The 12,113-nt window shown below is 59.0% G+C and overlaps 5 protein-coding genes across 5 annotated transcripts; 1 reads left to right on the forward strand and 4 right to left on the reverse strand.

Annotated features, from left to right (window-relative positions):
* The first annotated feature begins 169 nt into the window (after positions 1-169).
* QBC33DRAFT_612002 (uncharacterized protein) lies at positions 170-5,716 on the forward strand. The gene is made up of 8 exons (XM_060432468.1): positions 170-663; positions 726-924; positions 987-1,284; positions 1,354-2,073; positions 2,109-2,131; positions 2,183-3,183; positions 3,297-4,560; positions 4,797-5,716. Exons 1-8 carry the CDS (start codon positions 466-468, stop codon positions 5,258-5,260), a joined length of 4,167 nt encoding a protein of 1,388 aa, XP_060282569.1. The 5' UTR covers positions 170-465; the 3' UTR covers positions 5,261-5,716.
* QBC33DRAFT_453874 (bacteriocin-protection, YdeI or OmpD-associated-domain-containing protein) lies at positions 5,492-6,334 on the reverse strand (the record flags this gene model as incomplete). The annotated part of the gene is made up of 1 exon (XM_060424704.1): positions 5,492-6,334. One exon carries the CDS (start codon positions 6,332-6,334, stop codon positions 5,492-5,494), a length of 843 nt encoding a protein of 280 aa, XP_060282570.1.
* A 257-nt stretch (positions 6,335-6,591) lies between these two features.
* Positions 6,592-8,233, reverse strand: QBC33DRAFT_117649 (uncharacterized protein). Its single transcript, XM_060421953.1, has 2 exons — positions 8,043-8,233; positions 6,592-7,981 (listed from the first exon to the last, which is right to left on the reverse strand). Exons 1-2 carry the CDS (start codon positions 8,043-8,045, stop codon positions 6,782-6,784), a joined length of 1,203 nt encoding a protein of 400 aa, XP_060282571.1. The 5' UTR covers positions 8,046-8,233; the 3' UTR covers positions 6,592-6,781.
* Positions 8,234-8,421: 188 nt separating this feature from the next.
* On the reverse strand, positions 8,422-9,480 carry QBC33DRAFT_453934 (uncharacterized protein; the record flags this gene model as incomplete). Its single annotated transcript, XM_060424708.1, has 2 exons — positions 8,422-9,062; positions 9,177-9,480. 2 exons carry the CDS (start codon positions 9,478-9,480, stop codon positions 8,422-8,424), a joined length of 945 nt encoding a protein of 314 aa, XP_060282572.1.
* A 356-nt stretch (positions 9,481-9,836) lies between these two features.
* QBC33DRAFT_589591 (cell wall protein) lies at positions 9,837-11,102 on the reverse strand (the record flags this gene model as incomplete). Its single annotated transcript, XM_060431586.1, has 1 exon — positions 9,837-11,102. Exon 1 carries the CDS (start codon positions 10,806-10,808, stop codon positions 9,837-9,839), a length of 972 nt encoding a protein of 323 aa, XP_060282573.1. The 5' UTR covers positions 10,809-11,102.
* Between the last annotated feature and the right edge of the window lie 1,011 nt (positions 11,103-12,113).

The following is a 12,113-nucleotide window of genomic DNA, read 5'->3' on the forward strand; positions in this document are numbered from 1 at the left end:
ATTGTGTAAGCGATAGGCCCCGAGGGTTCTTAGCGTACGGAGTCACGGCTGACATGCATCTGTAGCTCTGCATGGTATTAATAAGCGTTGTTGTAGTTGATCAACGGCTTATCCCTATTGAGACGATTGCGCACAGATTTGCTCGTATTAGAATGAAATCGAGTTGGGTATCATTGGTTTGAACAGGCAGGGGTCAACAATTATATATAGTTACCCCATGCTGTTCCACCCAACGATAAGTTCCAGTATGCTAACGTTCATCGCTCGAGCTTACCCGGGCAGCTGGTCTTTTGATTCTCGCTTCTACTCATCATGTCGGACACAAACGATGTCAGCCGTATGAAGGACGAGTTGGCGAAAGGCAACTGAGATGTGTCTGATCTCTGGAACGAGGCCTTACGAAAGTACAAGGGCATTGTGGGAGTCGAGCTGCAGCCCAAAGAATAACTGCTCAGCGTGGACGCCATGGTCAAGTATGGCACGGAGCAGATGAACAACTTCCACAAGTTCCGGCACGACCAGAAAAAGGTCGACAAACTCCGCGGCCTCCTCCGAGACAACCTCGACTACATAGAGAAGGGCTCCCAGCAGCTGGTCAGCGCTGCTGCGCCCGTTTTCCCACCCGCCGCCGCCATCGGGATGGCCTTTACGTACATGTTAAGCGTGTGTTTGGTGTTCTTCTACTATTACCGACCTGGGCGGTCTCTGATTTGAATGCACAACAGGCTTGTAGGCATGTTTCGGCAGACTATGATGTAGTCACGGCCTTTTTCGAGGACATGAATTCGTTCCTCCAAAGGATCACCATCCTCGAGTCGAGACTGCCAAGCTACCCTGCGTACCGCAATTGTCTCATGGACGTGTTGACTTCCTTATTGGAAATGTGTGGATTCGCGACGAAGTATATAGAGCTCGGCCGGTTCAGTGCGTCGTCGCAGGAGTGAGCTTGACGAGTCCGAGATCCAGGCTAATCAATGAGCATGCAGAAAAATGGATCTTGAACATGGTCCGCGGCGAAGACGGCGATCTTGGAGGCGCCCGAAAGAAGATGGACACCTCTCTGACCCGCCTCCAAGCTGCGACCGAGTACGCGATTCTCGGAAACACGGAGGAGCTCCAACGAATGAACGCGGACCTACAGAAGAACCAGGAGGTGCAGATACAGAGGATGGAGCAGCAGACCCAAATGCTCGAGACAGTCCTTGAGCGCCAGGACGGCGTTCGCACCGACCTGATGAGTATCCACAAGCTCCTAGTTGTCTTCAATGAACGTCGGCAAGAAGAGTCGGCCAAGCAGAGCTGAAACAAGACCGGCAACCGGAACAAGCCTCCAACATCGAACCGTGTGCGGAGCATTTTCGTGGATACCATGAACCCAGCGCATGAGTACCAGGATATCAAAGACTCGCTCATCCCGGAGACCTGCAGCTGGATTTTCGACGAGCCAACCTGGGGCGAATGGGTAGCACAGGAGAAGGAAAAGAACACCCCTAGGATTCTTGTCCTCTCCGGGCCACCGGGCACGGGGAAAAGTCACCTCGCCGCGTGTGCGCACGACCAGCTCGTCAAACTGGCCGAGAGAGATGCCGGGAGCAATACATGCGTGGCACATTTCTACTTTCGAGAGGCGACCGACGGGCTGAATGCGTTCCACAACGCCATCAACTGGATCACCGTCCAGATTGCGGAGCAGAATGCCGCGCTGTGTGAGAGGATTAACGTGGAGATGGCTCGCGACGATATCGAATTCTATACCTCTGAGTGGGAAGACATCTGGGGCAAGTTCGTCAAGCCCTTGTTCTACGGGTCGTCAACGGCTCGATTGCAGATCGTCCTCGACGGCATGGATGAGCTTGTCCTCGACTCGGAATCAAAGAAGGCACTGGAGTTCCTCCAACTCGTCAAGGAAACCGCCGATCTCAATGTCAGCATTCTCTGCACCACCAGGTCTAGCATGGTACCGAAACTGGCGGGGCTCGCAGCCGGATGGATTGCTGTTACCAAGGAGAAGCAACTAGCCGACATGAAGGCGCTCATATGGAATCACCTGAACAACGACAGCAGACTGCGCAAGTTAAGTAGATATATCAAGCAGCTAGGATTTCCAGCAATCTGGAAGAGAAGGCCGATTGTAAGTCACACCTCCTTCCCGACAAGCCAAGTTATATGCTGACCACCCAAGGCATTCTGTATGCCGAGCACATGCTCCGCCAGTTCAACAATATTGGGCGAGAACCCATCATATTGAAGCAGTTGGAGCAGTCAATGCCGGAAAACCTAAAGGAGCTGTATGGCACTATTCTCGTTGACCTCCAGCGTCGCACCGCGGACGACAAGCAGCAGGCAATTAAAGGCCTGCTGTGGTGGCTTGCCTTCGCCTCCCGGCCTCTGACCTTGGCCGAGAGCTTCTCCCTTATGAATCTCTTCCCCGGGAGCTCACTGGACCTGGAAGAGGAGCTCCAGGGCCAACAGCTCGCAAGGTTGCTGAAGATCGGCGATGTCGAAGAGCGCGCCCAAAACGACGGCGACAACTCCAACCTTGCCAATGTAGATCTCCTGGGCCAGAGTGATCCTGACGCCGTCTATGATGATGGAGATCGGCCACTGAAGTTCCAGGAACGCTCCATGCGGGACTACTTCCGCAGTGCTTCGCAGGACGAGCAGGGGCTGAGGACCCCGGGGAGAGTAGCCCACGGCAAGATCCTCACGCTCTGCTCCAAGATTCTATTCGTAGAGGTGGACAATATCTACGGCAGCCTGCGGAAGTACGCGGCGCAGCACTGGATCTGGCACTTCGCCTGCTGGTGCTACCTGAGCCTGAATTCGAATCCCGGGCCGGCGGAAGACGAAAAGGTCGCTTGCCTCGAAGCACTTGGGGCGATCATGACGAATCACGGCAACTTTGCGACGACAATCGAGTCGCTCGATATGGACTACGAGGATGTGCTGAGGGACCTCCCAAACGACTACCTGGTGGCTAAGGTTGCCGAGGGGGCGACCATGGCCACATCTCTCGGCGACAAGATGATTGAGACCACATTGACTTGGGCGCGGGATGTAGTAGCCGATAAGGGGGCTGCTTTCGTGACTCTGGTCAAGGGGCACATTTCCAACTGGTTCCGCGCCCAGGACCTGAAGTCGGCAGCACAGTCGTATAAGGTTATTAGGAGCATCATTCCACTGGTCAGTACGGCCCCGTGCAGGAGACCTGGATGTTTCCCCGGCCCCCCCCCGTTTTTCCAATCCCTGATTTGCCAGAAATGAAGAGTTGGTCACACTGACACAACCGACCACAGACGTCCTTCAGCCACCTCATAAAACCTAAGGACGACGACAGCGACAGTGACGATAGCAGCTCGGACAGCGACGACGAAGGACCGCAGTACGAGGAAGAAGAAATCCTTGGCATTGTCGGCGCCTTCGAAGTCGTGGAAAAGGACGCGAACGCGCACTGGGCAATAGCCGCAGTCCTCGCGGACTGTCAGCACTACCAGGCAGCTCATACGGAGCTCCAGGTAGCGCTCTCGGCGTGCGTTGACCCGGTCGAGCGGTTCCGCATCCTGAACCTGCTCGCCAGCGCGAAGCTGAATACGGAGGACAAGGAGGGGGCGGCCGAGACCATCGCCAACTGCCTATCGAACCGCGAGGTTTCTCTCAGCCTCCTCCGCAAGGCGCTGGTCACGCGCGGTAGGATCCAGGTGGCGCTGGAGAAACTCGACGAGGCGGTGGGGTCGTACGACGAGGCCAGGCGGGCGGACCCGAACGAGCCGATGCGCGGAGACCTACTACAGGAGGAGTTTGACGTGTACCGGAACAAGGAGGTAGAGGCCGGTGCGGAGCTGATCAGGGGGGTCAGGGGGTGGCAGCCTCTGGAGCGGCTGGCGTGGATGACATGGAATTACGACGATTTCGACGACTACCATGACTCGTTCAGGCAGGCGGCGGGGTGGGCGGGCGAGCGGGACTTCATGATCAGGGCGTACGAAGAGGTGATTGGACTCCTCGAGAGCGTCGACGCCGCGCCTCCCATGAGGTTCGAGCTCGCCCAGGCGCAGTGGCGGGTATGCGAAGACGCGGCGGCGGCCAGGGCGGAGCTGGACAAGGTCCTCGACAGCAGCTCGACCGGGAACCCGTACCGGTTCACCGACGAGGACCCGACGTACACGCTGGTCAGGGCGGTGATGCTCGCGACCAACATCATCCACGAGCAGTTCCGGGCGACAGCGGACCGGGAGTTCAAGGCGCGGCTGCTCGACGAGGCCAAGGGGCTGACGAGGCGCGGGCTCGCGCACTCGGTGTCGTCGACGCGGTCGGGGCTGACGCCGTACATGGTGTGGATCGCGAGGATGGTGCGCAAGATGGGGCCGGCCAAGGAGTTTGAGGACGCGCTGCGGGCGGCATTCAACGTGTGCTACGACGCGCTGACGGACAACGTGGGCTGGAACGACTCGATGAACCTCGACTACCTGGCCATGACCATCTCCAGCCTCGACGGCATGGAGAGGGAGGCGCGGATCCTCGTCTCGGCGGGGTTCTATGAGCTGACCAAGGAGGAGGGAAGTGACGACCGGGACGAGGGGGGCGAGAAGGGAGAGGGAGGTGGTGAGAAGGGGGTTGTGGGGGAGCCGGAGGAGAAAAGGGGTGCAGATGGCGGTGATGGTAATGTTGATGTTGATGCTGATGACGATAAAGATGACTATGACGATGACGATGGTGACAGTGATGACGACGACGATGAAGATGAAGATGAAGGTGATGATGAAGGTAGCTATGATGATGATGATAAGACGACGAAGACGACGAAGACGACGAAGACGAAGACGACGACGACGATAAGCACATAGACGATGGCTGCAAGCATGACACCGGCGGCGACAATACGCAGGATAAAGATGATGACTTCGACTTGGACGACAATTCCTACTACTGCGATGGCGAATGCAAGCCGGTCAAAAAATGGGCTTTGTGGAAAGACGGCCCAATGTACTTGTGCCTCGACTGCTTCGACTGCGACCTCTGCGAGGCGTGTTACGTGAAGCGGCAGGCCTACAACTCCGGGACCAAGTGCGAGGTCGGAAGCACGTATTGTGGACCGAACCACAGGTACGCCAAGGGCCCGCTGGAAGGTTGGAGGGGGATCAAGGACGGGGTCATGAGGATCGATGGCGAGGAGCCGATCAGGTTCACGGACTGGCTGAAGGATCTGAAGGAGAAGAAGTGGGAAGCGGCCTGGGAGACGTTTTGGCGGGCTGAATGTTGAGCCGGGCGACTCTCCTTCGCAAGCATAGTTCATTGGCGGCCCTGGTTATACAATCCCGTAGTTTAGATGCTTTGAACAGCACCAGAGAATTTGGAGCATTAAACGGCAAAGTAAATTGGTGCCTCCAACATTGCTTCTCATCCCGTTGCTAGAACCCCGGTCCGACCCCACAGTCCACCATTGCCATTGCGCAGAGACATTAGCCAGAAGCATTCACGTCAAATACACAGCCTACAGGGTCTTGCCCTCGGCAAGGAGTCCAACAAACTCCCTAATCCGCCTCTCCCTCGTCTCGGCCCTCCTCGCGGTCTCGACCCGCCAGATAAACGGATACCTCTTGGACCTACCCAGCGTCCCGAAGAACGCCTCGGCGGCCGCATTCCCCCGCAGCGCCTCGGCGAAGTCCGGGGGCGCCTCGGCCGCGCTCGCCGGCGCGTACGCCCTCGCCCACCGGCCGTCGGCCACGGCGGCGTCGACCTCGGCCTGCCCCGCGGGCAGCATGAGGCCCGCCGCGGACAGCTCGGCGACGCGGTCGACGTTGAGGCGAGACCAGAGGCTGTTGCGGCGGCGCGGGGTGAAGCGCTGGAGGAAGTGCGTCGTCGTCGGGACATCGGTGCTGGTGCTGGTGGTGGGGCAGGAGCGCCGCTGGCCGTCGATCCAGCCGTGGCGGAGGGCGGTGGTGACGGCCTCGGCGTAGGTTAGGGTCGCGGGCACGGTGCCCTTTTTGCTGAGTTGGAGCCAGATGCCGGTGGGCGTGGTGGCGTGGTGGGTTGCCAGCCAGGTGTCGAAGGCGGGGGCGGAGGGGAAGAGGTGGGTTGCTGGGGAGGGGGCGGGGGCGGGGGCGGGTTCTTGTGTTGGGGCTGCCTTTGGTGGTTTTGCCTTGGGTGGTTTGGGCTTGGGTGGTTTTGCCTTGGATGTTGTTGCCTTGGATGGTGGTGCCTTAGGTGTTGATTTCGTTTGTCTGGTTACTCGGGTCCTGCTCCTGATTGGGGCTGGGTCTAGGATGGCTGGTGAGGCGGTTCCTTCCGGGGGTGCCTTGGGCGTTGATCTCGTTTGTCTGGTTACTCTCGCCATGCTTCCGATTATGGCTGCAGATACTGGGGCTAGATTTGTAGTGGTTGGCATGAACGATCGAGTGTGAGTCAGTAGAATGAGGTGTCGTTGGATTAAGCGTGGTGGGAGTTCAGCTCAGCCGCATTGAAGGAGTCGCTAATTTGGGTGATCTTTCAATCTTGGCAACCGCCGCGGTGGGAACATTACTCCGAGGCTTACTCTGTTCTCAAGGGCAACAGAACTACAGAACTGGCCGCATAACTGAATCCTGGTTGAGGCCAGCTACAGATCAATAAATGTGTTTTATCTGCATGGTAAGAGCACCTCATCCCTGTGGGAATGAGTGACCTTCCCGGGTGTACGTACAATACGTTTACAAACCAAGCTCCCTGAACCCCCTCGGTTACATCAGCCTTCTATCGACGGGTCCGAAAGCGCCACGACAGAGATGGCCTTTCGGTATTTTGGCTACATCTCGAAAGGCGACGGCGGGGCCAACCCGCCGACAGTACTCATGTCGTGCCTGTCCAAGAACCCCGGCCAGAAGGCAGCAAAGTTCTCGGGCCTCAGATGCAGCGCGATGCTATCCCTCCAGACCTTCCCCTGGCCGTCGGCCACGAGCTCGGCCTTCTCTCGCACAAATTCCTCGAGGGCCAGCACGTGCACCGGCAACAGCGGCCGCCTGTCGGCGCGGTGCATGATCATGGTCCCCAGCCCGTAGGTGCCCTGCATCAGCGTCTTCAGGTCGTCGAGGCGCATCACCTTTGCCGACATGCGGCTGAACACCTTCTCCTGCACGAGGGCCAGCACGCAGTGCGGGTTGCGGCCCCGCCGGGCCCGGGCCCCGATCGGCGGCGCGAAGCGCACCACCAGCTGCAGCGTCGGGAACACGAGCAGGCGCGACGGGCCGTGGTGCGCCAGCATGTGCTCCGTCATCTTCACGGGCTGCAGGTGGCGGACGCCGTGCTCGGCCACGGCGTCGTCGCAGTTGAGCTTGACGCCGTCGACGCAGGGGCCCTGGTACCGCGCCGGGTCCATCAGCGCCAGGTTCTTGGGGAACGCCTGCAGGAAGTCCACCGCCGCGCGGAAGTCGCGCATGTTGAGGTCTCCGTACTCGCCCGTGGCGATGACGGTCCCGCGCCACAGGAAGGAGAGCCCCGGGACGCTGGAGAGGGCCGGGATGGCGGCGTTCGGGAGCCGTTGGTTGTAGGAGTCGCAGCTGGGGGAGATGCTGTAGAAGTAGAGGGGCTGGGAGTTGACGGGTCGGGTCCGACACGCATAATTGTGCCAGCCCTGCTTCTCGACGTAGTTTTCGTCGCCTAGATACTGCCTCGTGTCCCGGTGGTATTGGTTGATCATGCGCAGCCAGATGAAGCGAGGTCGAGGAATGTAGACCGGGAAGATGACGGCGCGGATGTGCCACGGGGTGGGACGGTCGCTCTCCTGGAAGAGATGGAACTGCCAGCAGACGAGTTTGTGGATGGGCCAGTCGGCCGTTTGGCATGGCTCGGAGCAGTAACTGATGTTTCCACACTTGCTGCAGCCTAGTTCTGTGGGTTTATCACAAGTAGCACAGAGTTTCGTCGGCCGGTTCGAAGGGGAAGTCCGATCGTTTGAGGATTCTGGGGCTGGCTGTTCTGGTTCAGGCGGGCCTGCTCCTGTGGAAGCCTGTGGACTGGTGAGAAGGCAAGGCAAGTCATGGGAGATGAGGGAGGAGCGGCGGGCTTACCATATTCAATACCTCCCATTCAAAGACAGCCTACGACGTCATACGGTGGTTGAGATAAAGTGCTGCTGGGCAGAGGCCGGGTAGAAGCACGACTCTACGCGCAGAAAAATTCGTTTGCTCTGGCGTGAACGAGGGAAGACGGAGCTCTCCAAAGTACAGCGCGACTTCGCGTCACAAGATACGTACACCTGCGTTTCAGTTTCTCCTCACTTCTCGGTTATCAAAGTCCATATACACAAAGAATTAGTCGACTAGCAGGCGATGCTAGGTCCAATATCAGGCGGAGAAGGCATTCACTCGTGTCTTGGTCACACGCCAAGATCCGATTGGCGTCAAACAGGCTCCTCCAACCTCTCGGAAACACTCCAAGTTTCTCGAATCAGCGTGTCTTTGCAATCATGGCGCCGGGCTCGAGGCCCTTCCCCTCGACCAAGACGCCAGCCTTGCGCAAGACCTGCACGGTATCCTTCACGACGGCGCCATCGACGCCCGCGGTGTGCTCGGGGAACCTGACCGTCTTGAGCCACTCCCTCGCGTCCTCCTCCGAGTAGTCCAGCTCGGTGCTGATGTACTTCACGGCCTCCTCCTTGTTCTCCTTGAAGTACCTTATCCCCCTGTCGAGCTTGTCAAACAGGTCCGCCACCCTCGGGTCCGGCGCCGACTCCCCGACGAGCGCCGTCGAGGCGACGATCTTCCAGCTGCTCCAGGGAGTGTATATCTCGCCGACCCTGCGGATCTCGCCCGAGTCGTAGTACCGCTTGGACGTGAAGTGCTCCCACATGAAGAAGTCGGCCTCGCCCGAGTTGACCGCCCCGCGCAGGTGCTCAAACGTGTTGAGCACGACCGTGTCCGAGTAGGGGGAGGAATCCGAATCCGGAGAAAGCCAACCGTGCTTGTCGGCGAGGACGAAACCCATGACGTAGCTGCCCGAGCCGATGCGCGAGACGCCGATCTTGCCGCCCTTGAGGGACTCGACTGATGTTATTTCGGGGCGCTTGGCGCCGGTGGAGATTGCCCAGCCTGTGAGACGGTGGTACATGGTCAGTGAAACGGTTCCCCTCTACATTTGGTTCCCATTTATCTCCTCGGGACGAACAGGCTGGGCGGGTACGGAGATCGGAAGAAGCTGCTCACAGAGGGGTGTCTCGACGTATGTCCCAACCAGCCGGTAGCCCCCGTCTCCGGTGACGTCTTCCTTGCCTAGGCCGGCCACCCAGCCCTCCGTCAAGCCGATGCCGACGTCGATGTCGCCGGCCCTCAGCGCGGTGATCATGTGGCCGGTGCCGGAGGGGAATGCGACGAGCTCTGCCGAGAGCCCGAAGTGCTTCTTGGCGAAGTAGATGGGCGTCGAGAAGTTCTCGGGCACGTAGCCGATTCGGAGGGGCGGTTCGTTACCCATGATGTCTTCTTCGCGCAGGTAGCAGACGGGAGAGAACATGGGGCTTTGTTGCAGGAGTAGATGGTGGTATCGATTAACTTTGAGGTAAAGCTGCGGCCCCACATCGCCGCCGATCGGCGCTAATTCGGGGAGGAGGGGAGAGATCTACCCCGCCCGTTCAGCTCCGTTAAAGCCATGCAAGCGTTAATTGTATAAGTTTTCTTGTAACGGTAGTTATTGAAGATACGGTGACATTGGATAACGTATATATGGATTTACACGCTACCTAATTACTCAATTACGCTGCGAATGCAGCTCACGAACGAAATATCCAAACATCCGACTGCGTCGCCATTTTCCCTTCAATCACGATATCTAGCCCCCTGCCTTGAAGCACTCGTACAAATCGTCCTCTCTTACAACAGAGCCGCGACAGCCATGGCAACCACGACAGCGCCAACGGGACCAGCGACCTTTGCCGCGCCGGCAGTGACAGGCGAGGTCTGAGTCGGGCTGGCGGACTGCGTGGCGGTTCCGTTTCCGCCAGCGCCGCCGGTGGGCGCCGGCTGGCCGGTGGAGCTCCCGCCAGTCTCGCCGCCCGCAGAGGTGGTGGGATACCCGGTCTCAGTGGCACCGCCGCCGCCGCCGGCACTGGTCGTCGGGCCGGAGCCGCCGCCGCTGGTCGAGCCACCGCCGCCGGGGGCGCTGGTAGATCCGCCGCCGGGGGCGCTGGTCGAGCCGCTACCTCCACTGCCGGCGCTGGTCGAGCCTCCACCTCCGGTGCTGGTCGAGCCGCCGCCGCCGCCCGAGCCGGCCTTGTCGGTGCAGCTGCCCTCGGCGAAGTCGGACTGCGCCTGGGCGAGGGCCTTGAGGATGCCGGAGGCGAGGTCCTTGGCGATGCCCTGGGCGGCCTCGGGGACCTTTGAGACGATGGCGTCGATGAGGTCGCTGCTGGCGGAGCTGATGTCGGTCGTCTGCTGGCGGATGGAGGCGCACAGGCCGGCGTCCTCGAAGGCGGACTTCTTGGCCGACAGGGAGTCGACGAGGCTGTTGGCGTCGCCCTGGAGGGTGGTGACGGCGCCCTGCAGGCCGAGCGCGTCGGCGAGGCTGAGGTCGTCGCTGCCGTCGACCGTCGTCGTGCCCGCCTTGATGGTGCTGACCAGGGCGTCGCCCGCGCTGCTGACGTCCGAGTCGCTGCCCGAGAAGGCCTGCACGGCCGTGTCGAGCGCTTTGATGCCCGAGTCGACCTTGGCGATCACGCTGGTGACGGTGGGGAGGTCGCGCTCCACGAGGGATGGGGGGGACCGGTTGATGTGCGAGGGGGGCTGGAGCCGGGCGGTGACGCCCAGGGCCAGGGAGAGGAGGGTGATCTGCGTGCCGAACTTCATCTTGGGTGCTTGTTCCTACTAATAATGAGGGACAACTTGAGAAGATGCATGGGCGGCTGGCTCAGACCGAGGGCTTGGATGCCCCCATATATATAAGGCCTGGCTGGGGCAGCGCCGAGGCAGCCCTGTTGGTTCCATCGCCCCTGTTCCAGGATTTGGCCCATCTGTTAATTAATCTCCCCTTGCATATATCATACCTAGTAAGATATCGCCTTGGTGTGGTGTAGACCCCAGGGCCCCCTGCTAGATCTTGAGGCAATACGAGGTTAGCCCAGTGCCTCGGTATCATGAGATGATCGATGCGATTATCTAGTGTACGCTACGCTACTCCTACGACTACTTCGCCGATACAACATCTCGCCCACGCGCCGGGTTCTTCGACTTACAACGACACACGACGCAGTATTCAAGAGTCGAAGGGATAAGTAAGTGCCAACAAGAACCACCACCTCTTCCCAGTTGTTACCAGCCAGCGTCCCATCTGCCGGCTCTTCATCTGCAACCCATGGTTAGGCGAGCGAGAATACGAGCTCACACCATCCAGTTGTGTTTCGTCGCCATTGCCCGTGACAACATGGTTGTACCTGCGTTCCTTGGACGGGTAGGGAGTAAGCGCCAATAGCCAAGAGATCCCCTACTACAAGATCGTGAAGAAACAAGGCCAGCGCCCATCGTCTGGTGGGCCGGGCCAATCGTATCGCGGGGAATGCAATCTGGGGAAAGAAAAGGGTGGTCAAGCCCCTTGTTAACTCATGTTTCCCCGCATCGGGCCTTTGTTCTAAACAGGCAACTCGAGCTGCAGTCTACCCAGTTTAGTGGATGCGTGCAGATGCACACCGATCTTACTAACGGACGTCTGCTGGGTTGGGCCTCGGCTTCAATCCTGCCCGTTGTCATGTGGTGGCTTGGGGGAAGAAGCACGGATGCTGATGGGGTCATCTTCCTGGATGATATCGTTATCTCGATGACATCACACCAGAGCGAGCGTTTTGATCCTCTGGTATGTACTACGACGTTACAATAGATCGTAATGGAAGTCGGTCATGCAAAGACTCAATAATATTATGGCCGCGTTTTAAACTGGCAAGACATCGGTTGTGAGGATGAACATGTGGCACCTCGTGTGTCTGCCTTTAATAAATGTCGAGTGTCGGCAACAGACCTATCACGGAATAAGGGGGGGGGGGGGGGGGGGGGGGGGGGGGGGGTTTGGTTTTTAAATTTGATTTGTTTAGGCATAAACCACCTAGTGTGGGGGGCGGGCAAATTTGATATGAGTATTTGTTAGGGTGGGTGTGTTGATAT

The sequence above is a fragment of the Phialemonium atrogriseum genome, assembly GCF_030411735.1.
Source record: "Phialemonium atrogriseum strain 8032-3 unplaced genomic scaffold QBC33scaffold_16, whole genome shotgun sequence".
In the NCBI taxonomy this organism is placed as follows: Eukaryota; Fungi; Ascomycota; class Sordariomycetes; order Cephalothecales; family Cephalothecaceae; genus Phialemonium; species Phialemonium atrogriseum.